We start from the raw sequence: 26,048 nt of genomic DNA, 5'->3' as shown, positions 1-26,048 counted from the left end.
ACTTGTGTAACGAGGCAGATCTAATGTAGCATCTCCTGAAATATTCTTTTATTTGATTACTGAGCTTGTATGCTATTTTACCTACCAGCCTTTCACTCCAAGGGGAGAATTATGCTCCCAGTCACTGGTTTCACCTATGTCTGTAGTTATTTATTTGAAGAAACTCCTTGCAGTAACAGCTTGCCAGTAAGTGTTGGTATTTGCTGAAAAATTTTTGGCCTGGAACCAGTTTGCTGAGGTCTTCTCTGAGTAAGAAGTTACAGCAGAAACTAAGCTGAAATTTATAAGAAGAATCATTAGGTAGAGATGGAATACATGTAAGCATTCCGGAGAAGTACAGCTAATGAAACCTCACAGGTGGGACTTTAATGGTTCTGTTTGGATTTGGTTGTGTTGTTGTTTTAATAAAATCCTTTTCTGAACAAGTAGTTGTTTAGGTTCTAGGTCATGAACATACAATGTAGGTCAACCAGTAAAATATATAGCTGTGACTGAGAAGGACTTATGTCTGAAATCTTCATTAAAAATGGAGTAATACTAAGATCCCAGCTCATGTGGATTGTGCACTGCAAAATCGTGTACTGTTACACTTTTCTTAAAATGTTACGAGTTGATTACTATGTGTTTGGTGGAGTTTCATTGGAGAAACTGCTTAGCTATGCAGCAGGAGGATAAATATCATCCATGTTGGTGCGTATTTGTTAAATAGCCAATGGATTGGGTGGCATGTAGGAGAAATATCAGTTTGTTACATACATAAGCAGGTTCCTGTAGACACCAAAATCCTGTAAATGAAATGCAGAGCTTTAGCCCTGTCAGGGAAGTATCATTTTAGTTAAGCAGAGTCTAGCTTGCTTAGACAGGATTGTCATCTTAACGTTGTATGGGATCAGTGGCACAGTGGGATCTTGTCTCTGTACTGCTGCACACACCTACAGCACACATGCATGAGGAAATTAGATCATCCTAGAGAAAAAAAAAATCTAAAATGCTTTATTTGTCAGCAGTTACAGGAATTTGCAACATTTTCAAACAGCATTTTGGAAAAATTTTATTTTTGTTTATGTGGATTCCAGATAGCTCTTCTTTCATATCTGTTAAAATGGGCATCAATAATCACAATATCCTGATTTATTTTCCAAAACATTTGTGCCTATATTAATATGTTATTAGGGATTGTGGTCTATATGTGCTTGCATTGAAAGGTCGTTAGCTCATTGCAGCACTTTTCCTGAAGTTACTCAGCATGCAAGTGAGTAGCCTTTCCTTATGAAACTTGGAGAAAATTTATACTTAAGACCATGTGTGTTGTATTCCCAGATCTTACTGCTGCAGTCTTGTCAGGGGTATCACGATTCCTTTGTGATTAATAGATTGCTTGTGATTCTCCCATTTATTATAGCAGTGCAACTGTCTAACAAATAAGGGTCCTGTGTTCAGTGTAGACCTATCTATTGTAGAATCCTCTAGATCACTAGGTTGTTCTTTAAATCGTAAATTATACAAGAACTGAAGCAGAAAGCATTAGAATGTGGTTCATTGTTTTTATTAGCCTTTACCTACCATGGAGCATGCTTTCAGTTCTGATAAAGCCTAAAAGCTTATTAACTTGCTCAAAGGGAAACATTTGTATAACACAAAGTAGTGGAACAAAAATGCTTGTGGGTATCTCACAACTGTTGTGATAATATTTTATGTTTTTGTTTTATTACTAGTTCTGGACTACTAGCCTTAGGAAAACCCTTGGACAGAGAAAGCACTGATCGCTATATTCTGATTGTTACAGCCTCGGATGGCAGACCAGATGGGGTGAGTTTCCTGTGAAAGTTCAAGAAAATGGGCTATTACACAGTATGTAGTTAGGCACTTGAAGGAGTCTAATTGGTAGCATATTGTAGATGGGTCTTGACCAAATATCTCTGTAATCTGCAACAGTCTACTCAAAAAGATTTGTGTAGATAAAGCCTATGCATCACTGGAGTAATGTCTTTGATCTTGAAACAAAGTGACTTTACTTCTACTTCTGCCTTTTTGTTATTCTTTCACAAAAACCAATGCAGTCAAGGTTTTGCATTATTCAGATATGTGCATCTTCTTACTATTTCTTCTCCGTGTTGTGAAATAACCTGTCTTGCTTCTTACTTTCTCCTGAAGATCAGTTATGTGGGCAGCTATATTATAGATTTGTACTTTATCTAGTAAAATGTATTGCACTTTTATCAGAATTGATACATGAAAGCACTGTCCAGCTTCAATATTTTTAAGCTCTCAAAGCTTCTCTGGGAAAATGCCCATGTCACTTAACTTAAAAAAAGAACAACTCTTTTATCAGGAGACATTTCTAATTTTTTTTTATGTGTGCATTGATCAGGCATACAGTGACCCTGCAATCAAAGCAAACAACTGTTGCTCACATTTGTGTTTAGTATAACAAAATTGTGACTTTCAATTTCTATACTAAAAAGTGGAGGGCTATTTAAAGATATATATTTATTTATCAAGCAGAGGCAATGAAATTAGTTTTTCTGAAAGTTTGCAGCAATCCCAACAGGGAGAATTTACTGGAGTTGGATTGTGCAAGGTATATGGGAGCACAGCAATTCTGCTGTGGACTTGTGCCATGGAGTGATAGCATAATTGGAGAACAAGTCTTAATGTATCTGACCTTAAATATACAGTGTATAAGGGCAGATCTGAAATAATATATCCACATTATCTGGGCTTTTCTAGCAGGCAGTATTCAGTTTGAGATTGAAAGAGAAATTTCTAACAGTTTGTTATGGAGCTATCGTGAAAGCTCTGTGATTTGGACCTTTGTTCACCCTGTCTTCACCACAGCAGAGAAAATCTTATGTATTATTCCTGTGGCATGTTCTGTTCCCTAGTTTAGCTTCTTCAGCTTATAAGGCTTGACTTCCTGCTCAGTGTTTACTCAGAGTTTGGTTTGTTTGGGTTTTTTTTTCTCTGAAGTATTGAGGAAGTTTTAGATGCTTTATATAATTCTGTGGCAATATGGAGTAACTATAACAGAACCTGCACCTTTTCCATTAAAATTTTGGTTACTGTTATCTTCTTTAATTCATCTTAAAATTTGAATTTTGTTACTTCTGAGCTATTTCTATTCTATATAACTGTGAGTTCAGTTGTTTTAATCCCTGACTTCCAGCTGTGAAATCTGAAGATTTAAATAGAAGTCTTGTGTTCTGTTTCAGACTATGTTAATGCTGCTTAAATGCTATCTGGGGCATAGAAAAGCTATTGAAAATATACTTCTGCTTCCTTTCATCTAGAGAATCATTCTCTTTGTCTTGGAACTGAATTGGACATCTGATCCATTTTAACACTCAGAAGATAATAGTTGTGTTGTTTTTTTTTAAATAGAGTTCTAGTTAATCATTGCATGCTATTTAACATAAAATAGTTCTATATAAGGTGAGATATATATGTAAGGTGAGATGTAGTTTTTTAAGCTAACAGTGTGAAACCACCAAAAATAAACTGTGGAGGCCTTCTTAGTATTGTCTGTGAAATATGCTGATGTAGGGTTGACTGTTGCAGTAGAAGTCATTGATATTCATGATTGTGAGCAGTTCAGTAGCCAGGCTGGAGCAGTAATGGCCATGTTGCTGGGGGAATGGACTGTGCTTTTGTTCTTCATGCATTACCTAAACCAGTGAAGATAGGGCTAGAAGTTCCTAGAGGTGTGATAATACAAATAAGAACAGTAGCATTCTCAAAACCAATTTTAATAATATGCAAATTTTAAGCATTATTTTAGAGGTGCAGGTTGTGGGGTTTTTTTGGTGGGATTTGGGGGTTTTTCTCTTTTCTTTTTTTTTAGTATCCCATAAGAAAATCAAATAATTAGAGTCCAAAGAGCTGTTGTAACATCAATGAAAGGTAGTTGTGATTTTTCCAATGCTCACATAAAACTACAATCATAATTTCTCAATAAGCATAACGGTTCTTACTAGTACAGCTGTCATTTGACAAGCAGAAAGATGAGCAAACCAGCAGCAGGTCGCTTGACCCTTTGGTACTAAATGCTCTTATTGCGTGGTGGTGGTATGTTGTTGTTGCTCCTGTAACAAAACCATACACTTAAAAAAATCCACTCCTCTGCTGTCTCATTACCTGCTTTCCTTCCTTGATGCCATATGTTTGTTTGTTTGTTTGTTTTTTTCCTGGAGTTCTGTATCTGCAGGCGTATATGTTTATTGTTCTCTCAGTGAAACATGGTCACGTTTTCTAGCTTTGTGTGTTCTCTTTCCTGCTGCTTGGTTTGGTGTCTTCAGCACTATCTCCTACCTGCCTGTAGCCGTCTTCTTCTGTTATGATACTGCCAGTGGTGGAGCACGTTTCTTTTTAAAATTTGTCCAGCAATATGGCTTACTTGAGAAGCTGGCTGAACTGCTCTTGCACCTTAAGCTTCTGATGACAATATATGAAGCAAAAGGGTTGGCTGGGCTTGCCAGTATCACAGTCAAGGCTGTTTCTTGTCTTTTATTTTACAGTCAGATGAAATGGGGCAGCTCAAACCATTAAATCTCCATGCCTTTTCCATGCCAGAAAACAGTGAGTTTGACTCATTTGCCAGGCTTCCTTATGTCTTTACACAATTTCTTTGATTTGCAGCTCTTTTGGACTTATTTCCTGCTATTTGACGGCTCCTCCTGGGCCAAGGACTCATTTAAAGTTGCTAACTGGTAACATGGGAAACTGTTCTAAAGACATGAATGATTTTAAAGCAAGTTAGTGCAGTTTCATGGAGGACTTTTTAACTAGTTTATACCAGAAAGCATCAATGGTGTCGATGAAAATTTCCTACAATTACAAAACTGCTGTTCCCCAAAGTAATTCACTTGCTACTTGCCATGAAGGTTTGCTTTTTTGAGCAGTTCTATTAGCACCTACAGAAAACTGGTTATCTGATTGAAGAACTTGTTTCAGTTAATTCCACATGTAGGTGCAACTTAATTTAAATGACATTACAATATTTTAGCTAGTAGCATACAAAACCTGATTTCTTTCCACCCAACAGTGACCTGTTTGAAACAAGCTATTAGTCAATATACTTGAATTAAGCTTTTGTATTCTATATAGTCTTTTCTATATTTGCTTGTTTCTTTAAAATTTGAAAGGAATTTAATGGGAAAAGACTTTATTAGTGTGTCTGGGGGGATGCTGATTGTTTTTATTATTAAGTAGAACTTTTCTATCCAGTTACAACATGAAAATTTGGCATCTGTGCATTTCTGTGAGTAGGTTTTATGAACAACAGTCATAGGATCACAGGATAATGCAGGTTACATGTAGGTGATGTAGTTTTAGGTTGTTTCTCAGTCATGGTCATCTATGGTTGTACTGTGAATTTAACTGTGAAACAGGTTATTTAATTCATAGCCTTCAAGTATACAGATGCATAAAAAGCCATGTTAATATCCTTATATAGCGCAAAGAAAGAAAACATTTTCATTGATGTTTCATACTTCTCTGAGAAAGTCCAGTCTTGTAATTTCAGTCAGTGAATTTGCTTCACAAATTGTGAGCAGTACTCAAGATATTTCAGTATCTATAACATTTTCCAGCTAAATTTTGTTTTGAACAAAGGCTTCTAGCCTTCATAACAAAGGTTTCAAAGGGGCACAACTTCAGGTCATTTGATTTTTAAATAATAGTATAGAAAATACTGCATTTTAGATTAAATACTTCAGATGGGAAACATTGCTATGCTTTGAAATTGCTGAAGCTTTCTGAAAGAAGTTTATGCCAAGCTACTTTTAAATTTGTCTGTCTCAAGGTGAGCACCCTTATCTGTTCAGCATTGTTCTCTATGAATATTTTCCTCCATAGAGATAAATAAGGCTTGTTAGGTGGTTGAAGTCTGTGTTTCAGTATTGTGTCAGAGTCTCTGGGATTGACTCACTTGAAGCAAACAGAAGGAAAATGCCAGAATGATTCATCATCTTTCCTACCTTTAACAGTAGTTTAGTTCACACACTGGTTACCATCTTCACCCCTGTCAGGATCTTCTTTGGCCCAGGGAGACATGCCAAAATGGATCTTTTTCCACTACTGGTATCTCAAGGAGTTTGGAAATTAGCACATGGGGCAGCAACACACTTTCCACATGGTATCACACTTCTGCTTGGGGTATAGGAGCCCACACACCAGTCTCTTGGTGAGCAACATTTCCTCCGAGTGCCTTTCCCATAATAATGGTGGTACAAACGATTACTTTTCTAAACTCACAAGTTACTTGATTCCTGATCTTCTTAGGGGCTTGAAACACTTTTCCCTGCAGCTGCAACCAAGACAGGCCAGCACTGTGCACCCTGCCTGTTCCGCTCGACTGTAAACCCCTTTGGATCTTGGACTAGTACATAGTTTACAGTGTGGTATTTGCTCTCCTTTTTATTCTCAGCATTCTCTAGGGAAAACTAACTGCTCCCCACCATCATCATTTATGAAGTCTGTTGAACACCTTTTTGCATTTGAAGTCTTTGGTCCACACACCTTAAGTTTTTGGTGTTTTAAAGGTATTATTTTTTTCCTGCTGCTTTTTCAGTATCATTAACAAAGGGTCTAAGAGACTTTTAATAGTGTTGTTATGACACTAAGTAGTTGAGGTTTCTGTATTCTAAGCTCCAAGTCTTATCTAACTGCCTAATGTTGTGTGGTGACAGTCATGTCGACACCTTTTGACTTTCAGGGACTGCTTATTCCATCAAAATCAATACAGACTTACTTATGCCTTCACTAAGCAATACTGCTTTCTGTTTAATGGTGTGCCCTACCTGACACCACTTCATCACTTTTGCATGGCTTATAATGCTCTTGATTGTTTAAAATGCTCAACTATGCTTCCCAAGTTATTGTTGTTCTTGAGTTATAGCGTGGAGTATTAACAGGCTTGTGGTTTTTCTCTGACCTTGTAATGGTACAACCTACCACCCATCACTGTTAACAATGCAGCCCAACAAACAATTAAGTGTGAATTAAGTAAGTAGTTAGGAAAATATTTTTATTTCCATAATTAAACTTAGTTGTAGATGGGCAGAAGAGTGACATGCAAATCAGAAAAAGATCTCAACCTCAATTTTTGTCACAAATTGTGGTGTGTTCAGATGGGATTTCAAGGCAAGAATTCGTGTCTTTGCATTTCAAAGGGAGAAGTAACAAATAAATATGCATGACTTTTGCTAGAAGAAAGAAAATGCTTTCTGTGCTACTTATTTTTGGCTTGTATGTGTGTGTCAGTTCATTTATATAGATAAAACAGGAAGCTCCATTGTTTTGCCTTAGTGTGTACTGTGTGATTTAAGCAGAATACAAACCTCCAAATACAAGCATCTAGTCATGAAGATATTCACCCAGCACTTCAGAAATGTGTTTCTGCTCAAGTTTATAAAGTCATTTGAGAGTTAATAATTAGGCATTCTTAAAAACTGTCAGTCATCCAGGGGCTGTTCCCCAAACCTCCCAGGCAGGGAGGCTGAAGGAAAGCAGCAACACTGATGTCCCTATTCACCGTCACTTTGTGGTACTCAGAAAATACTGACAGGGTTCATATGCTTTCTTATGGCTTAGAAGACTCAGCTGCCAAGCCACTAAACAACTTTGGAAGTCCAGAAAAAGCTGTTGTCTATCTGCTCTTTGGAAGTTGTGCTTTTCAGGGTCTAGTCCAAGATTGCTGGTTGGGAAAGATTCGAGGCGACCTAGCTATGGAAGTGTTTCTCTGAAAGCCATGAATCCAAGACTTTGCCCATTAATCTCACACTGTTCGCCTTTCTTCTACAATGAACACTTTATGGAAAATAAATGAATAATTTTAGCATTGCAGACCCCACAACAAGTTTAGGGCCATGTTTCCTGAGGAGACAGAGGCACCATCAGGTGACCCTTAGGAAGGAGTCTGAGAGAGAACTGTTTTCTCTGTGGTCTGGGCTGGCCCAGATCAGCTAGGTACAGAATGCAGGGATTTTTCTGTGCTTTGTATATGGGGTTCTGGGTACCCAGCACTGGATTCCAAATTTCATTCCAATGTCTAATGCATAAAAGTGAGACACTGCAATGTTTAAGTGTGGCTAGAACATTCATGGCTTTGCACTGTACTAAGCACAAGATCTTAAATGAATGGGACTTAGAAACTCTGAAAATCGTATTTTTGGCTATAGTATGCAGAAGTATAGTGTTTGTAGAAGGTTATGGTAGTCAATCTGCCACAACAATGCCATCAGAATAACCAGCATTTGAAAACTAGTGTTTATCACCTTATGTTTATCTAGCTAAATAATTGCCACAGGCTTTAAATGAAAGTCGAGTATTACATATACATGTATACAATTGATCCTAGACAAAGATGTGTCAGAGCAGGGCAGCCTAATAGCCAATTTGTTCTAGGGGCCTTGAGGCACACTGGTATGTGTTGTGTAGACACAGGTGCCTCTGCACTGTCTCATTATTGATCAGAACAAACCAACATTTCAAGAAGGTATCCATGCACTGAGAGAACCATAAGTAGCCTTATTTCAGTTCGTTGTGTTTCATCATGTAATTTAGACTTGGTTATTTCAGTCATCTTAGATGATCATTAATAATTTAGAGCATCTGTCTCCCATGGTGCTTGGATTAATTCACTTCCTTAGAGCAAACAGGCAGCACTAGATCAAGATAATTTAGACAAGGATTTACTATTTGAATAGCATACAGAAAATTAATTACAGTAAATTTTCTGTTACTCCTGTAAATATTACCTATATCTGCTCCATATCAGTTCCATTATCTATCAAGAATAAAGTATGCATGCCTCTTTCAGTAAATACTTACTGAACAGAGATTTTTGCATACAAAAAGGCTTGTATTGAAGAGGACTTCTACTTAACTGAACTTTTTGTAATCAGTAAGACAAGATTGAAAAAAGAAAAAAAATCAGTGGGATCTGTTCATACTGTGGAACTTTAATACTAGCTTAATGTGGGGCATTTATTTTGATCTGTTGGTGCAGCGGGAAGGAAATGTTATTAAATATATGAAAAGGAAGAATTTAAATAGATAAATTATTTTGTACTTCCTCCTCTAAAACACTCCTTAAATTATTTTCTTTTCAACAATGAAATCTGTAACAAAAGAGAAATGCTGCCTATTACTATTTTCCTTACAAGTTATGTACTTCATATGAGAAAGCCTTAAAAATTTAAGCTGACCTGTAAATTTCAGTTGGCGTGAGAAGAATTGTCCAGACTGATTTCCTCTTCTCTGTGCATTAGCTCTTTTATTAGGAAGATCTCTAGGAGACTGCCAGATGACCAGTGTTTGTGCAACTTGTCTGCTTGCATTGCATAGATAAAATTCCCCATAAAGGCTTTGATTTCAAATATTAACAAGGAAGGAGTGATTTAAGTAATCCTCATTAAAAAAAAAAAAAAAAAAAAATTAATCAGTTTTCAATCAAAGATTCTGAGCCAATCTTAATTCCATTTTGAAAGATTACTTTAATTATTTTAAGATGAGAAAAAGTTCTGCACCAAGGATTATTGAAGATTTTGTATGCCCTCATAAATAAGCTTATGTAGAACTATGTTAAAATGGATCTTACATCAGAGTTTACAGAAACAGTAATTTATAGTGTAACATTATGTATACATTACGTTATTGTGTATATTCATTCAGCAATACCACAGTCATGACAGTAAACATCACGGTCATGAATTCTAGCTAGACTGGAAAACATAATTTGGGTAGACTGTTTTTCAGACAGCACTGTTATGTGCAAATGTAGAGAGCTCAAGAGCAGACACATAAAGCTCCTTGCCCTGAAATCTCTGTAGCTGAGCGTGCCTTTCAGACAGATCTTGCAGGTTAGCAGAAACCTCTGCTGGTTTTGTAACAGCAGTGAATTCTCCAGTTCTAAGTAAATAGATAACCCATGCAAGAAGGATAGGAAAACTGTAGGCCAAATTCCTCACCTGTTTTTAAGTTCTTAGGTTTTGTTTATGATACAAAGATCAATGTAGAGATGCCACAGCTTCATCCATTTTTGATTAAGACACTGAATTCTGAGCTTTTGGTATAGATGCAGATCCATTTTTCCACAGCTTTGTCTCTGCCAGGGTGAATGACAAATGTAGCCTGATTTTTACATTAGCCTCCAACTGTGTTAGGTGATGTGTCGTGCACATTATGCTCTAAACTTGGGTTGTTTAGCCTGGACTATATAGCTTGGGCTATAAGTTACCAGCTACTGCTGGTGCACCCAGTAGAAACAGTAATTTTTCATTCCTGTTATATTGAGATGTTTTTCAGCTGTGTGGACAGCAGATCAATGCTCTTTCTCTTCCACATATAGATACATGGGTTTGGAGCCTATGGGGTTACGTGGCTGGTGACTGACATAACAGTAGAGACCTCTCCCATAGGTTCCATGAATTTGTCAAAAGACATTTCCTGAACATACATGGTTTTATCTTCCTTTCCTACTAAAGTTATCATCTTTTATATTTACTTTTTTGGATGTTGTCGTGGTTTAAACCCTAGCCAGACAGCTTGTTCACTCACTCCCAGTGAGTGGTGCCAGGCTGAGAGCAATTGAGGCCCCCCCCCCCCGGGGCTCTCCCCTTCCCCGCTCCCAGAGGAATGGGGAGGAGGATCGAAAGAGTGCAACTCCTACGGGTTGAGACAAGAACAGTCCAGCAACCAATGTACAACACAAATCACCACCGCTACCACCAACGACAACAATGATAAGGGAAAATAACAAGGGAAGAGAATACGATACCACCGGCCAAGAAACAAGTCTGACCCAGAAGCCCGTGTCCTTCCGGGTAACTCCCAGTTACCCCCCACCCCGGGCATGACGTGCTGTGGTATGGAATACCTCTTTGGTCAGTTTGGGTCAGGCGCCCCGTCCCTGCTTCCTCACAGCTTCCCCTCCTCCCTGGCAGAGCATGAGCCTCACAAAGTCCTTGGTCAGGGTAAACATCACTTAGCAGCAACTGAAAACATCGGTATCACCAGCACTGTTCCCAGGCTGGAAGTCAAAACACAGCACTGCACCAGCTACCATGAAGGAGAAACATGACTGCTACTGCTGAACCCAGGACAGATGTGTGAGGTTTTTGTTTTGGGGTGTTTCCTTTAGAGATTTATTTTTTTGTGTTTGACAGCTTTTCTATATATTTTTTTTCCTCGCCTCCTGACTGGCTTTTTCTAATCTTTTTTTTCATGAATGTAATTATTGACAAGCTCCAGCCTTGTCTTTCCCATCAGCCTTACTCTCTTCTTTCTCCTGCATTTCTTTGCATTTCAGCTGTCCATTTCTTCTTTATAACTTGGAGAGGAGTAGAGGGTCAGTAGATACCTCTTTTAAAGTTCTGGTGCCCTACACTGGAAGGAATCAAGGTCTGAAAATAACTGAGGGCTTGCAGCCTTGCTGATAGGAAAATCGTTTCCATATGGCCTAGTGGACATTGTTATGGGTATGCAGCTTCTCTGCATTCAAAAAGGTTAGTGAACAGGACCGTAACAAGTTGTGCATATATACTCATTGCTTTTTCTGACTTTGACACTTCACTGTCATCCTCCATTACGAAGCAATATTAGATTCCCATTAACAACATCTTAGCTGTCAATTTCCTGGAGCTGAACTTAGGCAGCATGCAATTTATCTGTTATATAGTTATTGTATATTTTATTCTGATACTTATCACTCCTAGTATCTTAAGATCTAAGCATCTGTTTCCCCTGTTCAGTAAAGCATAGCCATTATTTTGGATATCATAATTTTAAATGTAGTTTTCTTGAACTGAATATAGGCAAGTCCTGATATGTAGATCAGAATCATTGTTTGCAGTTTCTTTTTAATCAAATAAGGCCTTGGGCTTTGCCTCAGATCTTACTATGTGCAAACTCACATCTAGAGACAATAACGTTTATCTTGGAGTTTGTCTAAATTAATAAACTTGCTTGGCATCAGAGCTAAGAATGTTTCCTCTCCAAGGCATAGAATGCTTTCATCAATATCCAACTTCAATTTAAATGGCAGGGTACAAATAAAATAAGTCACAAGTGAAATTTGCTTCAAATTTATCATCCATAATGTTTATCAGGGCTTGGCATACATAGGACAAAAGATACTTGTGGTAGTGATGTAAATGTTACATTTAGGGGTTACATTTGCTAAGGGAAGAATTACATATGTAAGAACTATTTTAGTGTTCCTAAGAAAGCTGTAAATTGCAGCTGATGATCTTTTGTTTGACTTGTATTTGTTATAAAAGAGAAGTAAATACAGTTTTGTTGTGGTTTAAGCCCAGCCGGTAACTCAGAACCATGCAGCCACTCACTCACTTCCCCTCTTCTTCCCCCCCACTCATGGAGGGACTGGGAGGAGAATCAAAAGGATGTAACTCCCACGGGTTGAGATAAGAACAGTCCAGTAACTAAGGTATAATACAAAACTACTACTGCTACCACCAATAATATTGATGATAAGGGAAATAACAAGGGGAGAGAAATCTAAAAAGGGAAAAGGAAAAGCAAACAAACACAAGTGGTGTACAAGTACAATTGCTCATCACCTGCCAACCAGTACCCAGCCTGACCCGAGCAGCAATCTGCCCTTCCAGGTAACTGCCCCCAGTTTATATGCTGGACATGATGTGCTGTGGTATGGAATACCCCTTTGGCTAGTTTGGGTCAGGTGTCCTGTCTTGGTTTCATCCCAGCTTCCTGTGACCCTTCTCACTAGCAGAGCATAAGACAAGAAAGTCCTTGATCAGAGTAAACATTACTTATAAACAACTAAAAACATTGGTGTTATCAGAGTTATTCTCAGACTAAAGTTGAAAACACAGCACTGCACCATCTACTAAGAAGGAGATAAACAACTGTTACAGCTGAACCCAAAACAGGTTTACATCACTAATGAATAGGAAATGCCTGATATGAGGCTGTACTACTCTTTCCCTGCATGAATTTCCAGTAATAGCTTCAACACTCCTTTCAAAATTATACTTGACAAATCTTTGTAGAAATGTCTAGTTTTTAAACAGCCAAGGCAGATTTTTATCCTTACTGTATTATCTTAGTATTTGCATGAGGAGTATCCATTCAGTTAATACATAAAACCAAGTTATGAATTAGGTGTCTTTCTCATTACTTTAGGGAACCACTCGAGTTTGTTTAAAGATTTTAGTTGTAGTTAAACGTATGTCAAGAGCTTGAGTGAAACAGCAGCTCTGTTACATGAGAGTTTGTTTTACTGTCTTTTAGGATCCCCTAAAATACACTGCAACTTTTCACAATTCCTTTAGAAATCTGTAAAGTTTGCTTTTTTTCTGAAGTACATAATGAACAAAATAGTGTGTATACCTTCAAGGGGGCAAATTAAATGAAACTAGCTGCAAACAATTTTATTCAAACATATTTTCTTCAAACAACATCTTTTTCAGTTTGTTTTCCCCAAGATTTGCAATGAAAAATCTGCTTTCTGATGCTGGTAAGCATTGACTTATTTTTACTCTGACATATGCAGGTCACCTTGCAATGGTACAAGACTAGAGGCAAAGAAAGAGGACAGTGATGTTTTAGGGAGTTGGGATGTAGGTTACAGATACACGTCACAGCACTTGGCATATGAGAACCAGTGAAGGAAGAGATATTACAAATTTTTATTGTATTTTGAGGGTATGAGATATCCAACGCAGCTGTATTTTTTCCTTTGCTAACAAAACAAGAAAGCTGGCTTTGCAGAACTAAATAGGCACCCAATTAGAACTTGTCTTCGAATATAACTTTTGCTGCTTTGATAGTCAAAGGTGGAAACTATTCTTACAAGTCCTCGTGCTCTTCATTGCTGACTTGAAAAATGTTGATGTGATATTGTGACAAACTTAAAAGCATCACTACCTCCCTGCAAGTGTGCTGAGGTTCCCCTGGGGGAAGTTTTGAGGCTAGCGACAGAAAAAATGAAGTGGGGTTTATGTGACAGTGGGAATGATCCTAGGCAGCCACTGTTACTTGCAGTTGAAAGTGATTGTAACAAATGGCAGGCTTCTCTAATAGTACAAGAAACTGAGCTTCATACAAAATCTAGTTACCCTTTCTCAGTATGTTTACTTTCACCCTCTCTGCAGTGCACGTTTCATCCCCAAAGCATCCATCCCCAAAACATCCAACCTGTGGTTTTTCTCGCCTCTTGACTAGTATTCCAAATAGTTACTTGACTGCTTTAAGAAAGGCTATGACCCACAGTCTACTTGCTTGCCTTTTTTTCTGTTCCAGTGACAGACTGAAAAAAGGTTATGGCTAGCCCTGAACTTCTAAACAATGATTATTTAGTCAATGCAATTTTAGCGTTGCTGGTGACTTTTTACATTATCTACAGGATGGATGATCATGATGTTACCAATACTGATTTGTGCTGCAGTTCTGAATAAACCACTGTAATTTATTCTAGTTGTCTAATAAAGGCTATTACAGTCTTAAGCTACAGCTTGCAGAGAGCTTAAGCAAATCTTTGGAGCCATCTAATGGGGATATAAAAACGATTTTCTTTAATAATCTTTGATTATAGCAGTTTCTGATGTTAATGGCAGAACTTCTGCTTTATGCATCTCAAAGACATAAAGGTAGCCAGTGGATGACTGCTTCGTGTAAAAGGTTGACATTGCTCTATCAGTGGGATAATAAATGTTTCCCATAGCAAATCTTTCGAGTATTCCATTATTCTTTCTCAGTTTCAGAGTTTGTGGTTGGAAGAGAACACAGGGGCATTGCTGCTAACCCAGAGTTTGTTTTGAATGCCCTTCTTGGTGATCCTGCCACTGAATTCACTTTTGATAGTTTGCTAAATTGTGACTAATACGAAAAGAAGTATTATTTGAAATGTTGTTCTTATTACAGGATCTTATTTTAGTACCTTTGGAAGTTTAAGAAGAACAGAAAACTCAATTTATAAAATAATTTTCCTGTTTGGTATCTCAATAAATGTTATTCCTTTTCAAAAAAAAAAAAAAAGGTTGCTTTTTAAATTCATAAGTGAAAACTTTGTGTGAATTGAGACTCAGTAACAAGTGGAGCACTGTCCTGTGTGACTGTGTTGGCTGGCAGGTCTGGGGGTTAATCTGACCTAGAATCCCTTAGCACCCATGACAAGTCCTATCCTACATTACAGAATAAACTATAGAATAATTCAAAAAAGCTTTCAGCGTTCACATACACAGGTCAGGCTGGTAGTTGATTTATTGATTTTTTTCAGATAATCCCTATCTAATGATATAAAGTCATCAAAACCTTGATTCTTTATATTCTTATCCAGGGAGTACTGAGACAGATACCTTGTACCTGTCTATGATGTGAAGACAAGCTGGAGCACAGTGTGTAGAAAACACTTTTGCTTCATCGTGCTGAAATGCTCTCATTGTCCACATGCTGAGAAGCTATTCCTTCTGTCCAGCCTGAACCTCTCTTGTATCACTTTACACTTGTTTTGTCTCTTGACACTATCTAAGTATACAGGTGTGATCTTCTGAGGGCTGAGCAGAGAGGACAATCCCTTCCTTGGATCTCCAGGCTGGTCTCCTGTCCGTACAGCCCATGAGCTTCTGATCTGTATTGTTGCCAGGGCACGCAGCTGCTCCTGCTCCACTCACTGCTGACAATCACAGGCTTTCCCACAGAGCTGCTCTCAGCTAGGCAGGCCTTTGCCCAGGTCCCTGTGAGGGGCTTGGTCCATTCCAGGGCCAAGACTGGACATTTGTCCTTGCTGAATTTCACACAGTTCCTCTTGGCCCATTTCTCAGCTGTTCCACATCCCTTCTGAATGGTAGCCCTGCCCTCCAGTGTATTGACTGTTATCACCAGTTCAGTCTCACCTGCACACTTGAGGAGAGTGTGCTTCATTACCTCCTCTGCATAATTGACAAAGATTTTAAAAGGGACCTTAAAATCTTAAAATTGAGGCTGTATTAAGCAGAGTTCAGCCTCCACTGCTGCCTCCACTGTCTCCTCTTAGGTGAAATCTGAGGCTTTTTTGATACTTCAAATGACCCCTTCTACATGTATTCCAGTATTTCAGGAAGCTCTGTATTTCTAATATTATAATTATTGTGTTTCAAGAAGACTTGAAGGAGAAGAAAGGTTCCCTTTTGTGTTCAAGTCATAAAAGTATTGCTGCAGGGTTGTGTTGTTAATAGCGCGCTTTCAGAGCAGATAGTTCCCTGGATTGAGGAAAACACTGTCAGTTAGGAGAAGTGCTTGTAAGAGTTCCTTATAACATGCTGCTGTGTTTGTCTAAAGTATGTGAACTGCCCCCCTGGCATGCACTTAGGTACAAAAGTTAGACCTGTAAGTAATTTACAACCATGATTTTATGTTCAGCAATTGATTCAGAAGTTATCAGATGCAAAGACATGTTTTGGCAGCTGCTCTGAGTGCTACTTTGAGTGAGTGTCATCCAAACTAAAATATCTAGAAAAAGGGCAAGAAGGAGGACCCCAGAAACTACATGCCTGTCAGCCTGAGCCAGCTTGTGTCCAGGCAGCCAAGAAGGCCAACGGCATCCTGGCCTGTATCAGAAATAGTGTGGCCAGCAGGGCCAGGGCAGTGATCATCTCCCTGTGCTGCACCTCAAATACTGTGTTCAGTTCTGGGTCCCTCACTACAAGAGAGGTAGTGAACTGGTGGAGTGGGTCCAGATAAAGACAGCAAAGCTGGTGAAGGGCCTGGAACACAAGTCTTATGAGTAGTGGCTGAGGGAACTTAGCTGGTTTAGTCTGGAGAAGGGAAAGCTCAAGGGGGGACCTTATCGCTCTCCACAACTATCTGAAGGGAGACTGTAGTGAGGTGCGGGTCAGTCTCTTTTCCCAAGTAACAAGTGATACAACAAGAGGTAACAGCCTCAAGCTGCACCAGGAGGGGTTTAGGCTGGACATTAGGAAAGATTTTTTCTCTGAAAAGGTAGTCAGTTATTGGAACAGGCTGCCTAGGGAAGTGACGGAGCTTCCCTGGAAGCATTCAAACTGTGTAGATGAGGCCCTTAGTGACATAGTTTAGTGGTGGTCTTGACAGTCCTGTGGGAATGGTTGAACTTAATGATCTTAAAGGCCTTTTACAACCTAGTTGATTCTATGAGTCTGCTCACACCACAGATTATCAGATGCATCCCATTAAAATTCTCTTGAATGAAAAAGATTTTCAAAATGAGCATTACTCACTGTCTTAAGCCAGTGGGTTTTTCTATGCCATATTTCTCCCAGTTCATGAAATCCAAGAGGTTTTATTACCTTGTATTCTGTGGAATCAAGTTAGCTTTGGAAGATTGATTTACATTCAGTGAGCGTTGCTCGTATGAGCAAAAGTTCGGAGTGTTTTTTTTGTGACAATGCCACATAAGTTGTAAAGTACATTTTCCTTATATAAATTGAATGTGAGAATGGAAGTTTCAGAAAAAAATTAGCAAATAACTGAGCATAAGCAACTATAAGAAGCCAGCTTGAAAGCATCTTTTTGTTTGATTTGAAATATTCTGTATTCATTACTTTTTCAATATTAAGTACTTACTGTATTTTTATTGTGGAACAGGTATGTTTTCTGCATTTGCTTCCATAGAGAAACTGTAGCAAAACTCCCACTCTGAAAGAGCTGTATTGTGCTTGGGTATTACTTATGCCACCTGTGTGTGTTTGGCATCTGCTCTTTTCTGTGCCAGTATCAAGAGGGATTGCTAAGGAAGCCTTGTAGCACAGGTATCGCCTCAATGAATATGTGGGACAGAGCAAATGCACCAGCCAGATTTATAGCTGTGAAGAGGCAGCTGACTCCAGTACCACTGGCTGGGCTGTTTGCCAAGTCTGAGGATTTGGAAGGTGAAGGAGATTGACCTGTTACAGATCTCTCCTGCAGAGAGTAAGTTATCAGATTGAACTGGTGATGCATCAATGAAAGCATGACCAAATGCTATTAAGATCACGAGTACATTAGTTGTTCTTTGCAAGCGCTTTTCCCATGTGGCAGAAACAAGAAACTTGCCCCTTCATGAAAATTAGACAGTAATCTGCATTCATTTAAAGTGGGCAGTTACTGTGGGAACCTGTGAAGGTGTAAAACTACTTGAGGTTTATTACATGGGAGGTACTGCATCAGAAGTTGTTTCTGAAAAGGCATACAAAGACGCAGGTTCATATTCAGACTTTTTAATCTGTAATTTTTATTTTGTATTTAAGGAGGGTGGTTAAAGGTTTCTTTATGAAAACTGTGAGATACCACTAACAGGTTGGTTAGTCTCAGCTAAAGCAAGAGACTTTTTTCAGGGGTTAGTGGCACCTGCACAGTGTAATTGCTATAACTGTAATGTCACATGGATTTCGTTCAATGTAGCTTGATACAAAGTAGTGTGGTATCAGAAGGCATCTAGATACAACACATAAAAGCCAATTTAATACACTGTGTTTGATTTTACACTGCATTTCACAGTAACAGTGTAGACATAATTACAAATATTACTGTCACTAGGGGAATAGTGCAAAAATGTCTGGACAACCAGCATTAGCGATCTGCAGCAATGAGGCATCAGTATTAAACTTCACATGCTTCTGGCATCCATTTCCCTTACTATACTTGTCTAACAAGCTGTATTTATAGAATAAGATAATTTTATTTTCTTTTCATGTGAATTGAATGGAACACTGAAGGAAGCATTCATGCACTACTGACACTGTGTTACAATGCCAGGTTAGCCTGCCCATACACTGTTCCATCAGCACTGGTTTACACCACTATCAGTCATTGTCAGGTGCTAATATGTCTTGCTCATGGGAAAGATGCTGTAGCCTCTGGACTCTGTGCCTGTGCTTCTCTGTTCTTGCAATGAAATGCAATTTCCTAATTGTAATTCCATTACTTCCTAATGTATAATTTCAGTCTTCCTTACTGTGTTTCTTGCCTAGGAGCACTTCTCTTTGGCGAATGAGGACTACCAATCATTCTTTCTGTTTGCAGCCCTTGTCACAGGCCACAGAAACTTGCACTATTAGCCTCAGATAATAAGGTTGAGCAACAAAAAGAAAGGCATGTTTTTGTTGCTCTTGCCACAATGCTTAAACTCATGAGGCTCAAACTGAGCTATTTCATCTCAATGCAAAACTCTTCACCTTGAGAAACAGAGAAGAGATGCCAATGCTTAGGCTTATTCTGAAATAACTGCTTGAAGTAACTAGCATTAGTGGATGTATCTGCTGTGATCTTAAACTGTAATAAACCTGAAGTTATAGTTCACAATGATACTTGCCACTGTGCTAGATTCGAATTTATGGAATAAAGGTGTCTTTGATAGCAAAGATGTTAGCATTTGATGAATTGATTTAAGATATAGTAATGTATAGCAATAATGTATTAAATACAACAGTGTGGCATTTTGTGACTGTAACAGTATCTAGGACCAGTGAAAAGGGATCTGAATTGAGCTTTGAAGATCTGCAAACAAAATATTTCACTTCCCAGTTGCTTTGATTTGTATGGAAAATTTCATTAGGGAGCACAGATACGTTTTGTTGAAATACTATATGTGTTAAATATAGTTGCTTATGCTGTACCCAGTAGGCACCTCTCTATGTTAAAGTTGATGTGCCAGTGTTTAATAGCATGTCAGTGTGATATGGGTGAAGGATGATACAGAGATCTGAGCTGATGCTGCCTGAGCTCCCCCTAACGCTGTGGTAGCATGATTGTGCCAGCTAAGAGGCTGACTAATCATCTAAGCTAATCATTATAGTGTCATATTTGGTTAGTAAAATCAGTAATTTCTTTCCAAATTTATAGTTCTGGCAAATGTTTAATATTTTTAGATTTTTTCCCCCACTCAGAATGGATCATCCTTAAAAAACATATAAGAAATAAAGTTATCTGATATCCTTTGTGCATCTCTGATATATTATTCAGTCTCAAGCCTGTTTTGTCCTCTAAGACATGTAGAAATAAACTCTTCAAATGAATAATGACTCCTGTTTCACAGGAAACCGTGAAAAAAAAATTGGTAGCCTGTTTATCTGTGATTCTGTACTGGATCATTGTAATACGTAGCAGTAAGGTTGCTGGTCAGTTGTAATTTGTGCAATTGTAAAATAAAGATAATTTGTTCATAATGTTATCTTTCTCTGTAGACCTCAACTGCTACCGTCAATATAGTGGTGACGGATGTAAATGACAATGGACCAGTGTTTGATATGTTTCTACCTAAAAACCTGTCTGTACAGGAAGAAGAAGCCAATGCTTTTGTTGGTCAAGTAAGGGTAAGTTATTAACTGTGAAGAGTTAAATTGTTTATTACCCAAACTTCCCAGGCAATTAGGAATGACCACAAAGCAATTGTGCCTTAGATCAGCTCATATAAAAACGTGTTAGGTTTAAACGCAAACTGTCTGTTGTCCGTTTGCTTAATATGCTTTTATGCTTCTTTTCTATGCTTAATATCTAAAGAGCTTTTTTTCATTTATGAATAGCACATTAAAATACTGGTTTTGAAGACACACCAGTGTAAGAGCTTTCTTGTAACAGATTTACAGTGTTACAATGTTGTTGCCATGTTTTTATACTCACTGATTTATTTTAAAGTATTTTTCTAACGTACTGAAAGAGTGATATGTATGTATATGGAGTTGTCACACATATAGAAAATTTTAAGGCATTAAAGGGAAAAAAAAAGGTTAAACTGTTGACTGAAATAATTGATCACCTGTCATGGAAATAGATGGGGCTTGAAGCATGCATCACTTTTTTTTTTTTTTGGAAAAGTTATTTTTTTCTAAGATCAGGTGAAAGAAGAAAGTATGAATTGTTTGGGGTGTTTTATACTATTAGTTGAATATAGTGTTTCATATTTCCTTCAATGATTGAATAACTTTGTATGTTACCGTGAAGGCTGGATGCAGTAAGAGCTGCAGGTAAAAGATAAATTTGGAAACATGTTTTTTCAGGCCGTTAGACAAAAAAATCTGCCTTTCTTTCCAGTAGCAACCATATCAATAAAAAAATGGGAGCTCCTTAACTGCTGTATTAGCAGTACCTTCAGAAAGAATATAACATTTTGGGTATCATAGGAACCAGATTGGGAGGCATATAACCATAATAACCATGTCTCCTTCCAAATTTTTATTGTTCACTACGACAGCCATCAGTGTTTCTTGTCTATCATCTTTCTTGTTAATGTTGTGCTTTTTTTGTGTGAACTTTAATTGTTTTCTGTTATTTATAAGTTTAAAAAATGCTTTTCTGGGATAAGTTTGAGTTTCCTTGCAATTTTGTTCATTCAAGTTATACTTTAGGTTTTGTAGACTCCTTCAGTACAGTTCCAATTATACTTATGCTGAAATGGTTCTACATATGTCTGTGCTGTGCTTGCTGGTACCATTAAAGGTGGGTACTGTGCTGAAGCAGTCCAAGCTCAGGTGTAATTTTTAAGGGAAATAACTTTTGTCAGTATTGGTGAAGACAACAATTTTTCTAATTTTTTTTATTTTTTTTTTACTGACATTGAAATTTCAGGCATGTCAAAGGCTGTTTTGAAGCCTTGGACATATACAAATTAGGATCCCCACAATTAAATCAGTTTTCATAAATTGGTAAGTTATTGCTTTAGGTTTTGTGATTGTATTTATCTTATATGGTCATCTTTCATTTTACATCCTAAACTCAGTGGACGTGATATTTCAGATCAGTAACAAATATCTTTAAAATTAATTTTGAGTTTTTCCAGGTGCCCTCAAGGTGCAATAATCTACTCAAACACTAGATTCAGTAAATAAAACAAGTTATTGCAATAGAACCTCTCTTTCTTGTAAATTTGTATAATTTCTAAGTTGTGTTGAAGTGAAAATATATAATGAAATCTTGTAATAGCTTATTCCTAGTTGTGGAATGACAGAAACTGGTTATGTCATTCATTGTCACATTTATCACCAGTCTTAATTCCTAGCTGTTGTGGTTTAATCCCAGATGGCAACTAAATACCATGCAGCCTCTAGCTCATCCACCCCACACCACTGGTGGGATGGGGAGGAGAATCAAAAAACAGGTGAAACCTGTGGGTTGAGACAAGAACCATTTAAAAATTAAAATAAATAAAGTACAATAGAATATTACTACTAATAATAATACTAATGAAAAGGATAATAACAAGGAGAGAGAGATATAAAACTTACAAAGCAACAAGCAATAGTGGTGCACAAAACAATTGCTCACCATCCTCTGACAGATATTCATCCTGACCTGAGCAGCCATTGGTCCCTCCTGGGTAACTCCCCCCACTTTATGTACTGTGCATGATGTGCTGTGGTATGGAATACCCCTTTGGCTAGTTTGGGTCAGGTGTCCTGTCTCTGCTTCCTCCCAGCTTCCTGTGCCCCTCCTGAGAGACTGAGAAGTCCTTGACTTAGGGTAAGCATTACTTCACAATGACTAAACATCGGTGTGCTATCAACATTTATTCTTTGATTAAAACTGAAACATAGCACTGCACCAGCTACTAGGAAGAAAATTAACTCTGTCCAGATGAAACCAGGCCACCAGTATCTGTATGGAAAAAGCTTTCACTTTAAAGCACAAATACTGAATGTAATTTCTACTGTTTCATATTCACAAATGCTAATAGATAGTATAGAAAAGAGTGATTTGGGCATTTGGAAATTTTTTCTTGCTTCAGGAAGATTATTGAAATAATGATGATAAACATTTAGGTGTAGCTATGTTGTTTGAGGATATTCTTTAAAATCTGCAATAGCTTTTGTCATGATGTGCTTCACAGTACATTAGAACTGCAGTAGGTATGGCAAAGGTTTCTACGGGAATACATTGTGTATTAGAAACTGTAATGTGGGTAAAATATAAAGGCCTATTTTAGATGAAAATAGCCTGGTAAAAGAACGTAGTCCTTATTATGTCATGCATTTTCACTACCAAGAATTGAACCACTGACTGGCATGTCTGCTTTTCAGGATGCCTTTTACTATATTCATTTGAAACAGAAACCTGAAATCCACCAGAGTAAGCAGTGATATAAATTATTTAAAAACAAAAAAAAAAACAACCAACCCCCCCAACCCCAAACCAAAAAACACAAAACCCCCAAACAGGTTCAGTGGTGTCTCTTTCCCCTTTGAATGCTGCCTTCCCATTTTTTATGGGGAAAAATATAGCAATATACTACCTTAAAACCCAAAGAGATACGGACCCTGCTGTTTATTGAGACAGAGGACCTGGTGATGAAAGATACAGAAAAGGTGCTGAACTACTTTGATGCCTCGGGGTTTTTTTTACAGGTAAGGTTTGGTATCAGGATCATCAGCTGCCTGAGCCCAGTTGTCAGTCTGGGGCAAGAAAGCATTACCCATTGAAGTTATGGGCTGCTTAAGGAAATAAGACATAAACATAATACCACATAATGATCTGGATGCTGAATGATTGACCAAACTGCCTCCAGAGGTTCCTCTCAACTGAATTAATTTTGTTTCTCATCAGCTTATTATTTGAATGTATTTTATAGTGAAATTCATTATTTTCTTTCTGCAAGATCCACAAAAATCAATTCTTAAATGCTTTGATTGTTATGAGCAGCTACTTCCTCCCCCAGACCCAAATGCTAATTGACTTGATAGTAATGCTGGTAGGTCTGATAATACATTCATTCTATGATATCAATAAGTAGAAAGGGTCAGCCGTAACAAATTTATCAGTACCTAAATAAATGTTAGAAATAATCTGGATAATGTGAAAAGCTATTGAAATGTTTTTCCCATTCTTGACATAGGGCTTGTCTTTCTTTCTTCTCATGAGACCACAAAACTTCATGTACCTTGTCTGCTCATCTGTTCTAAACAAGTGGTGAATTTCATTCACCACCCTTATTTTCTTCTCTCTCCCCTAATACAGATAAGGTTATAAGCAATTTGGGGTATAAAACCAATTAGGTCAAATGCTCCCGTGAATAACTCCTGCTGCAGACAAGAGATTTCTGTGCTCTGCTTTGTTTTCTTTTTTTAGAGTGGGAACTTAAAAGGCATTCCTAAAAGAGCTTACTTAACTTGATTCCCAAGTAGATGTAGAACAAGGGCAATGAAAGATTTTCTGTCAAAAAGGGGATAACTTGTTACAGGCAGGGAGACAATAGTCCCAGTATGAAGTGCTCTCACTCTAGACACTCTGATGGCTCTTTGTCTGCCAGCTAGAGTTCCTGAAGGCACTCTACACAGGCATAGAAGTGCTTCCTGTGGGGATTTAAGGATTTAAGTAGCATATGAATATTAAAAGAACAAAAGCTGGAAAGGATAAGGCTGGAAGTGTAGTGGGTGTATTTCAAATCCCTTTTATTTTACACAGTGTTGCCTAAATTGGGGCAGCTGGAGGTGTATTAGATTCCCTGCTGTTCTTTCATGTCTGATTATGGGGACCCCCAGCAAGACAGGAGGAAAATTGCTGCATGAAATTCTCTACAAAAGACCAACAGGAAACAAAATGCTTCAAATGGGAAAATTGAAAATTAAATGCAGGCACCTTATTGTCTACTGCAGTCTAAAACAGCTGAGGTCCTGCTGAAGATAGTCTGAATTGTTCGTGCAGTATAGTGTATTATTTATCAGTACCAGGTGCATAGGAGGTAAAAAAGTGGAATGAAATTTAGGGGAGGATCAATGTATCAACTGCAAAATCACATTCTTGTTCAGTGAAAGACAGTCCTGAGTAGTTTGTTACAGACTTCAAAAATGCAGTCTGTGGTTAAATAAGAAGCTGTTGACCTGATGGGGCCCAGGAGAGAAAAACAAATCACTCAACTGAAGTTTTTGATCATCTGTTTTTTATATTTATCCATATTCTTTCACACACATCCATTGTTTGTTTATCGTAGGCATATTTTTGTGTCACTGATCAGGGCTGTTTGAAATCTCCAATGTTAACACTTTGGTATCAAGGGGAGATGAAAGAAAATGAGAAGGCAAATACAGATAAAGAATTACATGATAGTGGACAAACCAACCCCTGATCAGATATTCAAGTATCACTGGACCTTAGATCTTCCCTAAAATTGAGACAGTGTAAATAAGCTCCAATAATGAAAATGGTATGCAAACACTGTGTCATCTAGTTTAGTTTTTAAGTGAGAAAAGAAATGCTTAAAGAAAGTAAGTTGCTATTTAGGACAGAACTATTCTAGCTATTGGAAAAGTGGGCTTTGGAGGACTTTCTTAGATTGTACTGTACGTTGGAAATATTTTGCTTTTCTATTTACATGATAAATATAAATTCATACCTGTGATATATATCTGATAACATCCCTGCACTACAGAAAAAAAGCAAGGCAAAACTGCAAGGCAAAAAAGTGAGGCAGAGACAGTGTATATAGCATCAGTCTACTGACTAGACATTTTCGTTTAATGGCATAGAAGCATTTAAAATGTGTAAAGAAGCAAACTGTCCCTTTTGAATACTAATGAAATGTAATTATGATGCCAATTTCCTAACAGAGCCTTTTGTCTGTGAATATCATTGAATACTTACAAGCTTCTATTTTTATTTAAATTCTTTGGGTGGTAAACTGTGCAAGCCTCATGATTTAAAGCCTAGTTTAAATTTCACAGATGTTGGTAAATCTTATGGTGTTGGACTAAAGGAACTCTAGAGAGCCCTTAAAACTACGTGATTCTGTGTTTCTCTATACAGGAAAACTGCTTGAAATGTTGATGATGTATTACATTACAAGATTTTCTTTTAAAAGTCTAGAAAGGAATCTCTACCTAAATCACCATTAGCATGTTTTCTGTGTGAAGCTCATAGAGTAGGGTGTGATTTCCCACAACCTACACTGTAGATTGCACCTTACCTGCATTACAACTACCATCTAATATAGGTAGAAATAATGCAAACGGCTGGCATTTTGAAGTCAGAATCCATAAAAAATTAATCCAAATCTAAAATCACAGAATAATAGCATGGCAGATGGACCACAACCACAGAAAATTCTCACTTTTGTATTTGGTTGCAATATGTGCATCTGTATCACT

General features: G+C 37.7%; 1 protein-coding gene across 10 annotated transcripts in view; it reads left to right on the top strand.

Moving 5' to 3' along the window:
* Positions 1-26,048, top strand: part of PCDH15 (protocadherin related 15) — a 370,883-nt gene that overhangs the window by 203,485 nt on the left and 141,350 nt on the right. For all 10 annotated transcript variants that reach the window (XM_062637927.1, XM_062637929.1, XM_062637924.1 and 7 more), the window contains 2 exons: positions 1,716-1,809; positions 20,160-20,288. In XM_062637927.1, the coding sequence (XP_062493911.1) occupies positions 1,716-1,809; positions 20,160-20,288 (223 nt within the window). The remainder of the gene's footprint in view (positions 1-1,715; positions 1,810-20,159; positions 20,289-26,048) is intronic.

This window comes from Pezoporus occidentalis, unplaced genomic scaffold, assembly GCF_034315485.1.
Source record: "Pezoporus occidentalis ecotype Australia unplaced genomic scaffold, CSIRO_AGI_Poc_V1 ctg54, whole genome shotgun sequence".
In the NCBI taxonomy this organism is placed as follows: Eukaryota; Metazoa; Chordata; class Aves; order Psittaciformes; family Psittacidae; genus Pezoporus; species Pezoporus occidentalis.
Note: the sequence above shows the minus strand (reverse complement) of the source record. Positions and strands in the feature narration are given on the sequence as shown.